Source organism: Bubalus bubalis, chromosome 2 (genome assembly GCF_019923935.1).
Source record: "Bubalus bubalis isolate 160015118507 breed Murrah chromosome 2, NDDB_SH_1, whole genome shotgun sequence".
Lineage (NCBI taxonomy): Eukaryota > Metazoa > Chordata > Mammalia > Artiodactyla > Bovidae > Bubalus > Bubalus bubalis.
In genome coordinates, this window is record NC_059158.1 from 93,980,003 (window position 1) to 93,995,959 (window position 15,957).

Sequence of the window (15,957 nt, forward strand, 5' to 3'; positions counted from 1 at the left end):
TCATGGCAAATAGGTGGGGAAACAATGGAAACAGTGACAGACTTTATTTTCTCAGGCTCCAAAGCACTGCAGATGATTATTGCAGGCATGAAATTAAAAGTCACTTGTTCCTTGGAAGAAAAGCTATGGGCAACCTAGACAGCATATTAAAAAGCAAAGACTTTCCCACAAGTACCACATAGTCAAAGCTATGGTGTTTCCAATATTCATGTAGACTATAGTCCACTATTCATGGACTATAAAGAAGGCTGAGCACTGAAGAATTGATGCTTTTGAACTGTGGTGTTGGAGAAAACTCTTGAAATTCCCTTGCACTGAAAGGAGATCAAATCAATCAATCCTAAAGGAATTCAATCCTGAATATTCATTGGAAGAACTGATGCTGAAGCTCCAAATACTTTTTCCACCTGATGTGAACAGCAAACTCATAAGAAAAGGCACTAGTGCTGGGAAAGATTGAAGGTAGGAGAAGAAGGGGGTGACAGAGGACGAGATGGATGGATGCCATCACCAACTCAATGGACATGAGTTTGAGTAAACTCTGACAGATGGTGAAGGACAGGGAAGCCTGGCATGCTGCAGTTGTGGGAGATGGTGAAGAACAGGGAAGACTGGTGTGCTGCAGTCCTTGGGTTGCAAAGAGTTGGACATGACTGAGCGACTAAACAAGAATCAATCAATGCTGTTAGTGTCCTGACTTCAATACCATCCAACTTTTCCCCTATTTCTCTTCTTCTCCTTGGGCCTCCCTATTCCCTGAGACCAACTGGTATCCCTACAATGATTTCTAAGTGTTCAAGTGAAAGAAAAAGTCACACATATCTCACTTCAAATAAACAACTAGAAATGAGTCAGCTTAGTGAGAAAGGTGTGATAAAAGTCAAGAAAGGCCTAAAGATAGGTCTCTTGTACCAAATAAATAGGTTGTGAATGCAAAGAAAAACTTCTTGAAGGAAATTAAAAGTGCTACTCCAGTAAACCATGAATAATAAGAAAGCAAGACAGTCTTCTTGCTGATACAGAGAAAAATTGAGTGGTCTGCATAGAAAATCAAATCAGCTACATTTCCTAATCAAAACTTAATCTAGAGCAAGGCCCTAACTCTCTTCACTTTTATCAAGCCAGAAAGAAGAAAGTTTAGAAGCTAGAAGAGGTTGCTTTATAAAGTTTAAGGAAAGGAGCTGTCTCTATAACATAAAAATCAAAGGGAAGAGGCAAGTGCTGATGTAGAAGCTTCAAATTATGTGGCACTCTAGCTGAGATAATTAAGGAAGGTCACTACACTAACAGCAGATTTTCCAGGTAAATTAAACAGCCTTATATTGGCTGAAAATGCCATCTTAGCATCTACAGCTAGAGAGGAGAAGTCAATGCTTGGGTTTCAAAGCTTCAGTGGATAGATTGTCTTATCAGGGGCTAGTGAACCTGGTGACTTTAAGTTGAAGCCAATGCTACTTTACCATTCTGAAAACCCTAAAGCCCTTGAGAATTGTGCTGTATCTACTCTATCTGTTACCTCTAAAGGGAGCAACAAAGCCTGGATGACAGCACATCTGTTTACAACACGGTTTAGTGAATATTTTAAGCTCACTATTGAGACCTACTGCTCAGAATAAAATATTTCTTTCAAAATATTGTTGTTCATTGATAATTCATCTGGTCACCGTAGAGCTCCAATGGAGATGTACAACAACATTAATATTGTTCTCATGCCTGCTAACACAACATCCATTCTGCAGCCCATGGATCAAGCAGTACTTTTGATTTTCACGTCTTAATCCTTAAGAAATACACTTCATTAGGTTGTAGTTGTCATTGGTAGTGATTCCTCTGATGGATCTGGGAAAAATCAATTGAAAACTTTCTGGAAAAGATTCACCCGTCTAGATGCCATTAAGAACATTCACACTTCATGGGAAGAGGTCATAATATCAATATTACTAGGAATTTGGAACAAGTTAATTGCAGTCCTCAAGAATGACTTTGAAGGGTTCAAGACTCCAGTGCAGGATACAACTGCAGATGTGGTAGAAATAGCAAGAGAACTAGAATTAGAGATGGAGCCTAAAGATGTGCCTGAACTGCTTCAAACTCATAAGAAAACTTCATCAGATGTGGAATTGCTTCTTATTAATGAGCAGAGAAAGTTTATGGAGATGGAATCTATTCCTGGTAAAGAGTCTGTGAAAACTGGGGAATGACAACAAAGGATTTAGAAACTACATAAACTTAGTTGATAAAGCAGTGACAGGATTTGAGAGGACTGACTCGTTTTGAAAGGATTTTTGTAAATAAAATGTTATCTAATAACATTACATGCTACAGAGAAATAGTTTGTGAAAGGAAGAGTCCATTGATGTGGTAAGCTTTACTGCCTTAAGAAATTTCTACAATCACACCGACTTTCTAGTAAGCCCACCCTGATTTGTGCAGGCATCAACAGCAACATCCAGGCAAGACCCTTCAGCCCTATAGGCTCAGATAATGGTTAGAATTTTTTAGCAAGTATTTTTTAGCTAAGGTATATACATTGTTTTAGATGCAATGCTCTTGCGTACTTAATAGACTACAGCATGATATAAACGTAACTTTTAAGTGCACCAGGAAACCAGAAAATGCCTTCCTCACTTTGACCCAATATTCACTTTATTGCAGCAGCCTGGAGCCAAACCCACAACCTCCAAGGTATACCTGCAACCTTTCAGCTACCTGTTCATTGACTATTGAAAATGAGTTGCTCCGTCATGTCTGACTCTTTGTGACCCCATGAACTGCAGCCCGCCAGCTTCCTCTATCCATGGGATTCTCTGTCCATAGGATTCTCCAAGCAAGAATACTGGAGTGGGTTGCCATTTCCTTCCCCAAGGGGTCTTCCCAACCCAGGGATCAAGCTCAGGTCTTCTGCATTGCAGGCAGATTCTTCACTGGCTGAGCCATCAGGGAAGTCTCTGTTCATTGACTATTACATCTGTATGTCATGCCTTTGATTTTTAGATTGTCCCTTTGAGCTTACAAAACTGCTCAATTAAGTTCTGTCCTAAACTACAATACATCTTCACTCCATTCTATTGCTCATTTAAACCAGGGACATATAATTTCTATATCTTTCACTGATGACCTTATTGAAAGGATGCTTTTTACATACTCCCTCAACTCCTCTTGACCTTCTAACTAGAATCTGGATCTTGCTCCCATCTCTGCAATAACTTCTTTCTGGAAGAGACTATTTATTATGAACTTCAATAGCTTTTCCTTTGAAAGCATTTAACACAATCTATCAGTCTCTTTGCTTGAAATTCTTTTCACCTCCGACTCCCACTGCATTGTTCTAGAGAGTTTTCTCCTTCTACCAATTTGAATATTGTATGATACTTATTGATGCCCCTTCCTTTCCATTGCTGGATGTCAGATCTCAAAACGTAGTCTTCTCAAGGGTCTCTCAGAGGACCTTTTCTCTTTCTAAACTCTACTTGGTCTTATGCCTTTAGCGTCTCTCTATGAGGTTGACTCTTAATCTAGGTAATCTCTTCTCTCCTCTGCATTGGTTGTGCTCTTTCAATAACTCACTAGATGCTTTCTTAAAAAAACTCCTCCTGACTCTGCTCAGTGTATATAACAGAGAAAGTGCTACCATGTCTGCTTCTCTTTCAAAGACCTCTATTTCCTTCTAAAGTCCTAAGACTTTATTCATCAGATTTTATTTCATCAAACCACCATTCAGCACCTTTATCATTTTGCCTCATTCAGTCATTTCCCACATACTTCCTCCTTTTTAAGTATTTTTTGACACATCTCTGTTACCCAATTTTCGTCCTTATTTCTAACTATTTGTTATGGAATGTTCTTGCTTCTGCAGTCTGCAACTTCCAAAATGTATTCTACAAACCATAGCCTGATTAATTTCTCTAAATAAAAGTTCCTCTTAAAACATTAACCAGATGTTCCAAAATCTATATTTTGAAAATTTCAGATTTTTATATTATTTTGCCATCAGTGATCTAGAGCTACCCAATGAGCTCCTTCATTTAACTATCTTTATGTATTTAAAGTGTTTGGTGGGCTTCTCAGGTGGCGCTAGTAGTAAAGAACCTGCCTGCCAAAGCAAGAGATACAGGAGACATGGGTTCAATTGATCCCTGGATCAGGAAGATCTCCTGGAGGAGGGCATGCATCCCATTCCAGTATCCTTGCCTGGAAAATCCCAGGGACAAGGGAACCTAGGGGATACAGTCCATGAGGTCACAAAGAGTCAGACATGACTGAAACAATTAAGCATGTACACATGCAAAAAGTTTAGTTGTTTGCAGTAAATGCTTCACACTTTCAAACCTTAGTACACCTGTTCATCCATTTGCCACTTAAATCTTCCTTTGTAAACTCCCGTTAAATGTTTAAACCTGCTCCAGGTCAGTGTAAAATTTATGTAGTCGATACAGTCTGGCTTTGGTACAAACCTCTTCCCTCCAATCTGGTTGTTATCCTTCCCTTCTTCCTTGTACTATAGCACTGTTTCTCTTGAGGCAATTGTCACTTCTTATTTCTATAAGTACAGTTAATATACTGGTTTAATAGTAATAGACATTTATTGAATAAGTGAAATAAACAAGAAAGAATATGTATCCCCGTGTCCATATTGTTAGTCAAAGTTACCTGCAACTGTATTTCTGAAACTGTGAAAAAAAAAATTATTTGCTTACATCTGCTAAATTGATAATAAAGATGGCTTCACAAATTCCAGGGTATTTAAAGACCTTATCATCTAGTAAGAATTTTGGGAATTGAGTTTGATAGTATTTTAAGAAATAAAGATATAAAGCTTTACAACAACACAGAATAGTGAAGAACTTGAAAAGTAAGGATTTGACAAGGAAAAATACTGACAATTTTCATCAGAACTTCATAAGGCAAAAGAAACTGTGATAGAATACATTTGCTTATTCAGTAATGCTGAAGTGGAACGATACATTTTCACCAATAAGACGATATATCCTGTATTTTACACTGGGATGGTATAACCACCATGTGTATGAAAAGAAGGTACACAGTAAAGAGACTCCAAGATGAAGCTAGTTAGTTTTAGGAGTATGGACTTTGTATCTGGACTGACTAGATTTGAAGCTCAATTCCACAATGTGACCTTCAGCAAGTCCCTTTTCCGTTCTTTAATTTGATCATCTATAAGTTGGGGATATGTGTTAATGTATGTGATACTCTTAGAATAGTATCAGCACTAAGCAAGTACTGCACACTTAAATTTTAGTTTTAGTGAAGAAGAGGAAAACATCTGTTTGTCAAGATAATAATCAGCTTTATCTTATTTTCAGACTCTAACCAATTTTTATTAGAAGTGTAATATTTTAGGGCTTTAAAATCCCTACATATTTGATCAACCAAATTTAACTGCAGTGTATTTAAATATCTTGTTCAGGGACCCCTAAGTAGTTGATGGTCCAGTTGAGAAAAAAATTCCTTCTATATATCAATCATCTATCTCTCCATCTAACCAGCTTCCAGTTATCCATATAACTCACACAACAAAATATTTGATATAGCTAATTTGAAAGTCTTTTCCTGATTTCAAGCTCCAAATTTATGTACCATGTTTTTCTGTGAATGTTAGTACTGCTCTTCAAAGCAATTTCTTTTAAAGTTATTGAAACATCACTTCTTCTCACTAATCCTTTGATATACTAGGATTCTATTTAATCTTACTTGGCAAATAACCAGGGTCTCTGGAGAAAAGTCTGAAGAAGATTTGTGAGACTATAGCTCAGCTTTCGGCTGTTATTTGCAGTGGTCAAATTACACAGTGTCTAGACAATCAGTTTTAGCTCTGCATTAATAATATTTCTCACATATTATAAACCATGATAAAGAGAAATGAAAAGCATAAATATTTTATTATTTATACAAATGTGAGGCAAATAGCTGAAATAGTTCCATAAGTTTGATTTTGTTCAAGTCATAAAAAAATAATGACTTCAATTGGTTAACCACTGTGAATGTTTAGAAACTAAAGGAAATTTAGACACTGAGTTTCTCTCCTTCCTTCTATATTCTGTCAACTATACTTAATATAAAAAAAGAAGAAAAGAAAGAAAGGAAGCAAAGGCATAAACTATTCTTTTACTAGAGTAAATAATGAATAATTGCATATTGAATGTAATTAAAGGTTTTTGGATAGAAAAAAGCAGGAAGTTTAGTGGAATATTGCACATCACAACACTGATTTGAACATATGTTTGAGTAAGAAGATGCAGCTTTTGGTACAGAAGAAATTGTTACTTTAAGAGTTATGCCAACTTAGGCTCTGAGCAGGAAGCTTGTTCATATCCTGCAGAGTCTATGGAACACAAATAATTTCAAAGCTATATTTAAAGGATAAGAAAAAAATTAAAGTTCTGCCCAATAGGGACAAATGGCTTGTTTTTCTGCCAAAGAATCCATTTATCAAGAAGTACTAGAATCAAATACATTAATCTGTGCTTAAGGACCTATAGTCCCAAAGAAGGAACAGTTTTTTTTTTTTTCTTTTTCCTAAATCCTTTTTCATAATCCTCAGCACTTGATAAAACTCTAAACTTCCAAAGAGGATATACAGTAAATAGTGCAAATTTTATTTTTTTTTTCATTTAATGCTTTAGATGGGTCAAAAGAAAAAATGGGGCCAGATGTTTTAAAATGTTTTTGTTAATTAATTATTCCATATATAAATATGATAGTTTATTTATCACCATGTAAACTTTCTGTACTAGTCTTGTTTCCATCTCATTTCAACAGATTGCTAGGAAACTCTTGCAAATTATCCCCTAAACCATTAGGAAGTAATATACTATAAAGGTGCTATTTTCTCCAAAGAATATAAAGATTCCATCTGGGGTAGAATATTTTTTTCTCAAAATCAACATATATTAGATTTCAATACAAGTAGTTATGAATGTTGAACTGTTGAACATTCTTAAGTTCAACTCTTTTGAGATCTACTCTATGCACAAACTTCACTTTCTCTGTGCTGTTTCTTTAGCATTTCTTATTTTAAAGAGGTGTCTCACAGGCATTATCTCTGCTTCTTTTATCCAATTTAAAAGTGCAATTTTCACTGGACTGAGGAAAATAAAGTCTGATAGCTAAAAACTAAGAAATATATCACAAGTTGCTAGTATATAATAACAAATATTGTCTCAGATTTTACAGAATAAGTGTATTTCACTTATTATACTTCCTGATAAATTGGAGTCAGTGATTATTTGGGGGGAGTGGGAAATCAAACTGGCAAAAGGTATCAGGATATTAAAACAAATTTCATATTGCTTGAATGCATAATTCTAAAGAGACTATATTATATGCAAAAACTGTAGATCACAGATGCAAATGGCAAAAAAATAAAGTGTAAAACTCTCAGGTTGACTTTGATTATCAAAAATTGAAAAAGAGCTTGGTACATAATTTAGATATTACCAACCATTAAAATTTTTATCTGTGAAAATGTTTAATGGCCTAGAAAGATACTTAGTTGATATACCAACTTTTAAAGTGTGGAGAAATGTATTTGGAAAGAAATATGCTGGAAGTAAATATAACAAAATACTAAAGAACTGGCTCACTGGTGTTCTGTTTAAAAATACAGATATTTTTCACATTTATTTTTCAATCCATGTATCTTCTACTTATATTATCAGAAATAAAGTTAAAATTACCTTTAAAATAGTCTCAAATTTCATGTAATGTTTTATAGCACTTCACCAGTTAAAAGCAAGGCAAGGAGGATAATTTTCCATTTCAGTGTTAAGAAGAATTGGTAAATTCGCAATAGGAGGAGCTTGAAATATAACTCAGATCCTCCAAAGCCAACTTCAATGCTCCTTCTGTCATATCATATTAGAAGGACACAGGAAATAATATACATGAACACTATGAGTTATTAATAATAATTGTAACCCAAGTTGTTATTAATACTATTGTTTAGTTTATTTGATTTTCTTTATAAATTCATAATTTCAATTGAGAGAAAAATAGATGTATGAGATTAGACAAATGTTAACAAAAATGGACAAAGTAAAATGTGTCAGAAATAAAAAACTCATAATGGCATTTATGCTTCATTCATTCAATATTATGCTAGCATGGATTAGAAGACAATCTAGAACTCTTGTTTTGCTTGAGAAAAATATTGAACATGGTACTCAAAGTAAGAATGGAGTTTTACTAAGAATATTAATACTGACAAAATGTGAAAAAAAAAGTCCATTAAGTAAGACACAAAGGGGAAAGATAAATAGACTTGATAAATAACCCTGTAGACTTTTAATTAAGTAATCTATTTTAATCAGTGAGAAATTAAAGTAGAAACTAATATCTTTATAACTATTTAGGGTTACTTGCAGGGCATACTTAAGAGATTAACACAATCAATACGATTTAAGAGTCAGGTTCTTTTTCAGAAGCACACACCTCTCTATCAGCTGACTTTGTTTAAATCCTGTACCTCCACTCTTTCCACTTGTGCTGGCCTTTTCCTTATCCAGTAGACTTATGGCTGATGCCAGACACTGAGCAGGGCTTGTGTGTTCGATGACTTTCAAACTCAGCCATTTTTCAGGCAGTAGCCTCTAAATCAAAGACTATAAATGATTTAAAAGATTGTGCTGCGCTTAGTTGCTCAGTCATGTCCGACTCGGTGACCCCATGGACTGTAGTCTGCCAGGCTCCTCTGTCCATGGGGATTCTCCAGGCTAAAATACTAGAGTGGGTTGCCATGCCCTCCTCCAGGGGATCTTCCCAACCTAGGGATGGATCCCACATTGTAGGCGAATTCTTTACTGTCTGAGCCATCAAGGAAAAGCCCTTTAAAAGATTATAGCCATGCAAATAAAAATATGTGAAGTCAATTAGTTGCAATAAGCATACTTCTCTCACCTGTGATTGGGACACAGATCCAGAGAAACATTCTCCAAGTGTAAGAATGAAAAATGACAGTTGATCCTCAGCCTCAGAATCAGGGAGACACACATTAAAAAAGGAACTGGGGGATTGGGCTAAAGTTTCATGCTATTTCTACATGGGTATGTTTTACTCAATTCCTCCTGATTATGCCAAGTATGAATACTGGACCATTGTAGCAAAATCTTCTTATTTCTAAAGAATAGCTTGAAATTTAGATTTTTATTTTAAATATCTCATTTTAAAAACACTGGTAATTTTAATAAATGCCAAACATTATATAGGCCAAAGAAAACACATCTATAGAGCATATTTGACACATAAGCTCCGGTTAATGACTTCTGGTTTAATAATTTGATTACTATATTGTTGTACATATAGTTGAGATATTTCTGAAAAGTCATATAATTTGATGACTAAAATGTCAAGGACAGTTTACTGATTACAGAAAACTAAATAGAAAGAACAAAGCTGGATTATGTATGCTATTATTCCACACTCATAACTTCACAAATGCCAAGCATTTCATCAACTCCATTTATTATCAAAAAGAAAATATCAAAGACCAGAGGTTGACAATAGAATAATAAATATAACCATCATAAACTTTACTTTAAATGCAGTATAACTAAGGTTAGGTTACAAGTTCAAGTTGTTTCTCTGTGTATGCAGATGTGTGATTGTATTTCTAAATGATGACTAACTAGCCAATTATAGTCCCTAGAAAGTTCTGTCATAACTGACATTTTAAATGAAGCATTCTGCTAAGAAAACCAAAATTTCAACCTCATTTTAATCACTTTAGCTATGCAGAATTCTGTTAATCAAGTAGAAAAAAAAGTGTCTTTAACACTTACAATGATTTATCTGTTTGTATGTGAGAAAAATGATCACACCTTCAAGTAATAGATTACAAGTACAGAGAAAGTTCACATTACAGCTATGCTGATGAAAATTACCTGCAGGCTGTTACAACACAGCCTGTGAATTAATTAACCTTTTGCCATAGAAGTCTAGAAACTTCAGCAAAGACTGAGTTTTCTGTTTCTCTGGGTTTAGCTTCCTCAGCACTGAAATACTTTCCCTTCGCAGTGAAAATACTGTGCAATTACTGAGGCAAACAAATAAACATACTCAGATTCCATCATTGCTCCATGTTATTATAATAAAATCACATAAGTTGTGATTAAAACATTTGGGAGAATGGCATTGAAACATGTATACTATCGTGTATGAAACGAGTCGCCAGTCCAGGTTCAATGCACGATGCTGGATGCTTGGGGCTGGTGCACTGGGATGACCCAGAGGGATGGTATGGGGAAGGAGGAGGGAGAGGGGTTCAGGATGGGGAACACGTGTATACCTGTGGCGGATTCATTTCGGTGTTTGGCAAAACCAATACAATATTGTAAAGTTTAAAAATAAAATAAAATTAAAAAAAAAAAAGAAAAAATAAAATATAAAATGCAAAAATAAATAAATAAATAAAACAGCAATTTAGATGTTTCCTCTTTTCAGTTAAAGATGAGAAATAATGGTTGATTTTGCCATAGATCTTTAATTTTATGAATAAGACTGGCAGTTTCTTAGTATGAATAATGGCTACCTCTTAATTATGTATGTTCTGAATTTGGGAGAAAATAAATAAAGCAGAACTTTTGCCAACATGTTAAAAAATAAGTACTCACATGCATTCTTCTAAACTTCATTTTCAAATAAATAAACACACTATCTCTATTGGAGTGTACTGGTCAAGTACTTTGATAATTTCCACTCGGGATCTGAAGCTGAGAAAGTATCTAACAATAAATAAAGCTATGATCTAGGGAAATAGTATTTCTAAATAAACAATGGTAATATGAGCCATTGTATTCCTTGAAGTTGTTAAAGCCAAGGATCAATAAGACATGGTGAGTGTGAAGATGACAGCAAGCCTTAAGGACTACTAAATTATACTCTACATATTGACATAATAATTTCACATCCTTACGCAACTGTTTAGAAATACTTTTTACTTTTTTCTTTGATGTAATTAATATCTCAAGAGGGTTAACAATCCCAATATTTAATTGTTCAATATGAAGCAGTTAGAGCTCTTCTCTTCTATTAGCTTTTTTTTTTTTTGACCTAGCTTCAATTAATTCATTATATAATTAGTCTTAACAATGGATAAGCCATTCTCTCAGTAGGTTAGGAGACATTCTTGTTTAGATAATGGGTTTTATATATATATATATTGTTCTAAAATATTAGGGTATTTATTCTCTCTCTCTCTTTGGTCATCTGTGTGTATGTGCTCAGTTGTGTCTGACTCTTTGCAACCCTCTGCTGTAGCCCTCCAGGACCCTCTACCATGGAATTTTCCAAACAAGAATACTGGAGTGGGTTGCCATTTTCCTCCTCCCGAGGATGTTCCCCACCCAGGGATTGAACCCACGCCTCTATATCTCCTGCACTGTAGGCAAATTCTTTACCACTGAACCACTGGAAAAGCCTATCTTTCCAATCAAATGATGATTTGCCAAATTCATCTTAAAGAGCTAAACTAGTGAACTTCCTCCCCAAGTATTGTTCAGAGAATCATTTTTTAGTTGCAGGTAAGAGGTACACAACAATATATTAAAATAAGAAGGTGATAATGCTTGTCTAGAAAACTGAAGATGTATATGATAGGTATACATGTATACCTATAGATGTATATGTGTATATTCTCAGTTAAGGACATACATATTTTATGTGTAATTATTTCAAGTTAAGCAGATTTTTAAAATAATTTGGAAAAATGTTTCACAATTGTTAATATATTAAAATTGTCCAAATGAATCTTTTATTGTATCTATAGGGAAAGTAGTTCTTTAAGGGTGGAAAATTTAAAACATTTACCAAAACATTTTTTGGTTAGTTCAATTTTGAGCATACCCAGTCATAAGCTACATTTAGGTAGGTATGTATCTACACCTGAAGTATCAAAGCTAATACATGTTTGTCACATAGAAAATTAACAATACATATACTTTGAATATAAGAATACACAAAGTTTCAAAAAAGAATTGGTACTCTGCAAATACTTAAATTTGTCTGTGCTGACTTAAACTAGAATTAATATTTCCATTGATTCTAGGATGATCATGCTCATGATAATACATATATTATTTGAATAAAAAGCAGATGTCTTTGAAAGCCTAAAGAATGAATACATAGGTATATAATATTCCTTAATTGTTATATGAATACACATGCTATGCTTTGGAAGATATGCTCCACATACCTGACAGGTAATGTTCTGTCTCCTTTCCTTCTATCCATTTCTCTTTGGGGAACAGGATACCAACGGAAATTCAGTTTCCAGTTAAAACCCCCATAAGTCATGTCTGACCCAGCCATGTATTCAAAGGTGTCATCACTAATCACATCAATGATGGGGCATACAACTGTCTTCCTGCAGAAAAATTAAAATCAGCTGACGTAAAAATTATAGTTTAAATGTTTCATTAGCTTTTTTAAACATCATATAGCTGATACATTGAAACAATTATTTTGTGACTTTAATTTGCCTTTATTGTCATGTTACCCTTTTTCCCCATGGAATTACTTCCTTTTACTACATCTGACTTCAGTCTACTTTTATTCTATCATGTATAATCTAATCAAATATACTAATTGATCCTCAAGCTAATTTCCAAATGCATTCTAAGTACTAACTCAGCAGGATGAACATGGCCTATTTTTCATTAAACCTCTCCCCACAGCATGATTTGTAGACTGCTTTGATATTATGCAGCTTTCAGCTATAGCCCACTGAAAAGCAACTGTGCAGGGAGTGAAGGATGAATAATAGCAAATTCAATCTGGTAGCTTGACTCTCAAAGGCGATAGTTTAAAGAGATAGCTCAGAGAAAATGTTCATGGAAAAACAAACAAATGAAAACCCACAAAGAGAAGCAACAATAAAAATCATGATCATGAGTATAAGTAAATATTTCCTATGAAAGATATTAGGTTCATGACAATTTCTGAGTGAATCATCTTAGCAGTTTACATAAACAATCTACATGTTTTAAAATAGGAAAAGATAAGCAACTTTAGTCTCTGGAGTTTTATGATCTATTGTTTTCTTAAAGTAAGAGGAAGAGCCAGGAGATTTGGTATTCTTTTCTTTTTTAATTTATTTTATTGAAATAAAGTTGATTTAAAGTGTTGCTAATTTATACTATATATATCACCTTGTATAGCAAAGTGATTAAGTTATACACACATAGATTTGATATTCTTGATGGTTAGCTTTTTAGGATAAGGAACTTTGCACCATAGGAGGTCATTAGGGATTCTTTTAATCCACGTTGCACTTTATCTAGTCTACCTCTATTCCAAGCCTGTATGTTTTATTATGGTGTCAACCATCTGTCATCTCCAAAGTAAATGTTTAAACAACTGGGCCTTGTTTATAGCTAATTCCAAAAAGTAGAGCTTGTTTTTCACATAAGATAGAAAGTAAATACACAAATATGCTCTAGAATCACCCACAGATATGGAAAACAAGGAAATGTTGCCCATTATTTATTCTAGTTTTGCAACACCTGTATCACCAACGATCAATTTCTAATAGGTCTTATATGCCACACTATTGACCAATGTCTAGAGTCCTCTGAAATTAAAAGGTTTCAAACTTTCCTGGTGACTCAGTGGTGAAGAATTCACCTTCCAATGCCATGGACACAGGTTTGATTCCAGGTCTGGGAGGATCCCAGATGCCGTGGGCCAACTAAGCCTGTGTACCACAGCTACTGAGTCAGCACTTAGAGCCCTGGAGCCACAACTATTGAAGCCCACACACTGTGACTACTGAGCCCCACATGCCTAGAGCCTGTGCTCCGCAACAAGAGAAACCACTGAAATGAGAGGCCTACACACAGCAACTAGAGAGTAGTCTCTGCTTGCCACAACTCGAGAAAGCCCATGCACAGCAGCAAAGATCCAGTACAGCCGTAAAAATAAACAAATGAATCTTAAAAAAAAAAAAAAAAGAACTTAAAAGGTTTCACCTAGCCTTGGAAAAGCTTCTTGGTAACTCTGGTCCTTATAAAAACAATATCTTTCTTTCTTCATTAAATGTAATCATTTAAATTATAGGGAGATGACATTAGATCTAATAACTTTCAATAGAACTTTATTATCTAGTTATGGCAACTTTAGAACATATAAGCAAGATAAGACATTAGAGTTCATTATATGCCAATACAATCTAAATATGTTGTTAGATTAAAAAATAAATGATCTATTCATGATCATAGTGAAGCAATATTATAATCTCACTAAGTTGAATATGAAACACATGCTTTAAAAAGCAGCATAATGTATGAAAAGCTGCCAGGAAATGCATTTAAGATGTTCCAAGTTCATTTTACTTTGCCAGCCTTAGCCTCCTGTACAATACACAGAATGGAAAAATGTTATTACCCATATATTACACTCAGTAGACTAAAAGGTTCCCACTGCTTTCTTCAACTGCTATGGTTCATTTTACTGACAACCTCCATCCATCTTCCTGGCAAATACCAAATCATGCCGTTTATGTGATAGAGCTGCACTAGCTCACACAAAGCAGCCCCTGTCTTGGAGCCTTAATTAAAAACTTCAATTCTAAGTAGGCCTTTCTACTGTAGGTGAAATGACTATGCAAGCAAGGTGCTATGCAGTGTTTTGCTATTATTTCAGACAGCAGTCGGCATAATTGTCTTCATTAGGTGCTTAGGAATGATACTCATTTATCATCAATAGTTATGAATAATTGCAAGAAATCCATTTAAACTTCATAGTATCACATGGGAAAGAATTGTAGGTATCTATGAGGGTTTCTAATTTCTATAAGGCATTCCTGAACTTTTCAGATTTCATGATATGTCTGTACAGAATGGCAATACTATTTAAATAAGCATTCTTACAGCTGCGCTTTTCTTTAAATCATGATTTCATTTTAGTGGGGTGCATGAGTGTATATGAGTTTTTAAAGATCTTCAAGGTGGCTTTGTACTCGACTTTGATTAAGAACAGTGACTAGGTAGAGAGAAGATTGTTCTGGAAGTGGGGAGAACTTAATTGTTGTCCTCATCATTTACAATTTCTAGGACAAGCTATTTAACTCATCTGTTCCTCCCTATCATCAGATACAGAGAAGCGTATCTTTATTATCTACCTCACAGAGTGGTTGTGAAGACAAAGCTGCTTTGAAAATATATTTTGTAAAATATACTACTATTTCTGATTGGACTGATTTCCTTCACCTATAAAATGAATATTCAGCATCTTTACTGTTTGAATTTCTTAATCAAATATTCAGGTGGGCATAAATAAACCAAGATCTTAATTAAATAAGGAGTAAGGGGACTTCTTTTTTAAAAGCTAGGAAATAAACATTCTGAAAATAGCAGCTTGGGAGGAAAAGTTTTGAGGGATAGCTGTAACGGTCCTAACAAGTTCAGTCAAAATCCAGACAGACAGAGCATATGAATTCTTACCTGTCCTCCTTTATTCTTGCCAGCAAGGGCTCTAGCCATCCTAATGTGCATTCGCAGTGTGCATCCAGGAAAGTTATGACTTGTCCTTTTGAAGCAGCTGCTCCTCGAAGGCGGGCTCGTATTAACCCAGAGCGCTCTTCCATTCTAATAATTTTTACTGGCACTTCTAAATTTTTCACGTAATTCTCTAATGTTAACTTGAGAAAATCTGTAATGTGCAATTAAGAATTTATAAAGTTTTGAAACTCTTTTAAGACAGAGAAGGGAAACTACTATCTAGGTGGAAATTCAACACACAGAAGCGATGGTCAACTCCTATCAACATGCTTTGCATTAGGTTAAAAAAAAATGATACAGAGATTTCATCACTATCAGTGTATAGTTCATTATGACGCTATCACTTGGCTGACAAGGATAAGCTACACTAGGAAGTTAATATACTAGACTGTAATTCATAAACTGGGCCACACTGGCAACTGCAGTCTTCTTAAATATAAGTTAT

The 15,957-nt window shown here is 34.7% G+C and overlaps 1 protein-coding gene across 3 annotated transcripts in view; it reads right to left on the minus strand.

The window, feature by feature from the left end:
* The window catches only part of GALNT13 (polypeptide N-acetylgalactosaminyltransferase 13), a 962,305-nt gene that overhangs the window by 230,405 nt on the left and 715,943 nt on the right, over window positions 1-15,957 (minus strand). For all 3 annotated transcript variants that reach the window (XM_044935208.2, XM_044935203.2, XM_045164100.1), the window contains 2 exons: window positions 15,456-15,663; window positions 12,209-12,379 (listed from right to left, as the gene is read on the minus strand). In XM_044935208.2, coding sequence (XP_044791143.2) covers window positions 12,209-12,379; window positions 15,456-15,663 — 379 coding nt within the window. The remainder of the gene's footprint in view (window positions 1-12,208; window positions 12,380-15,455; window positions 15,664-15,957) is intronic.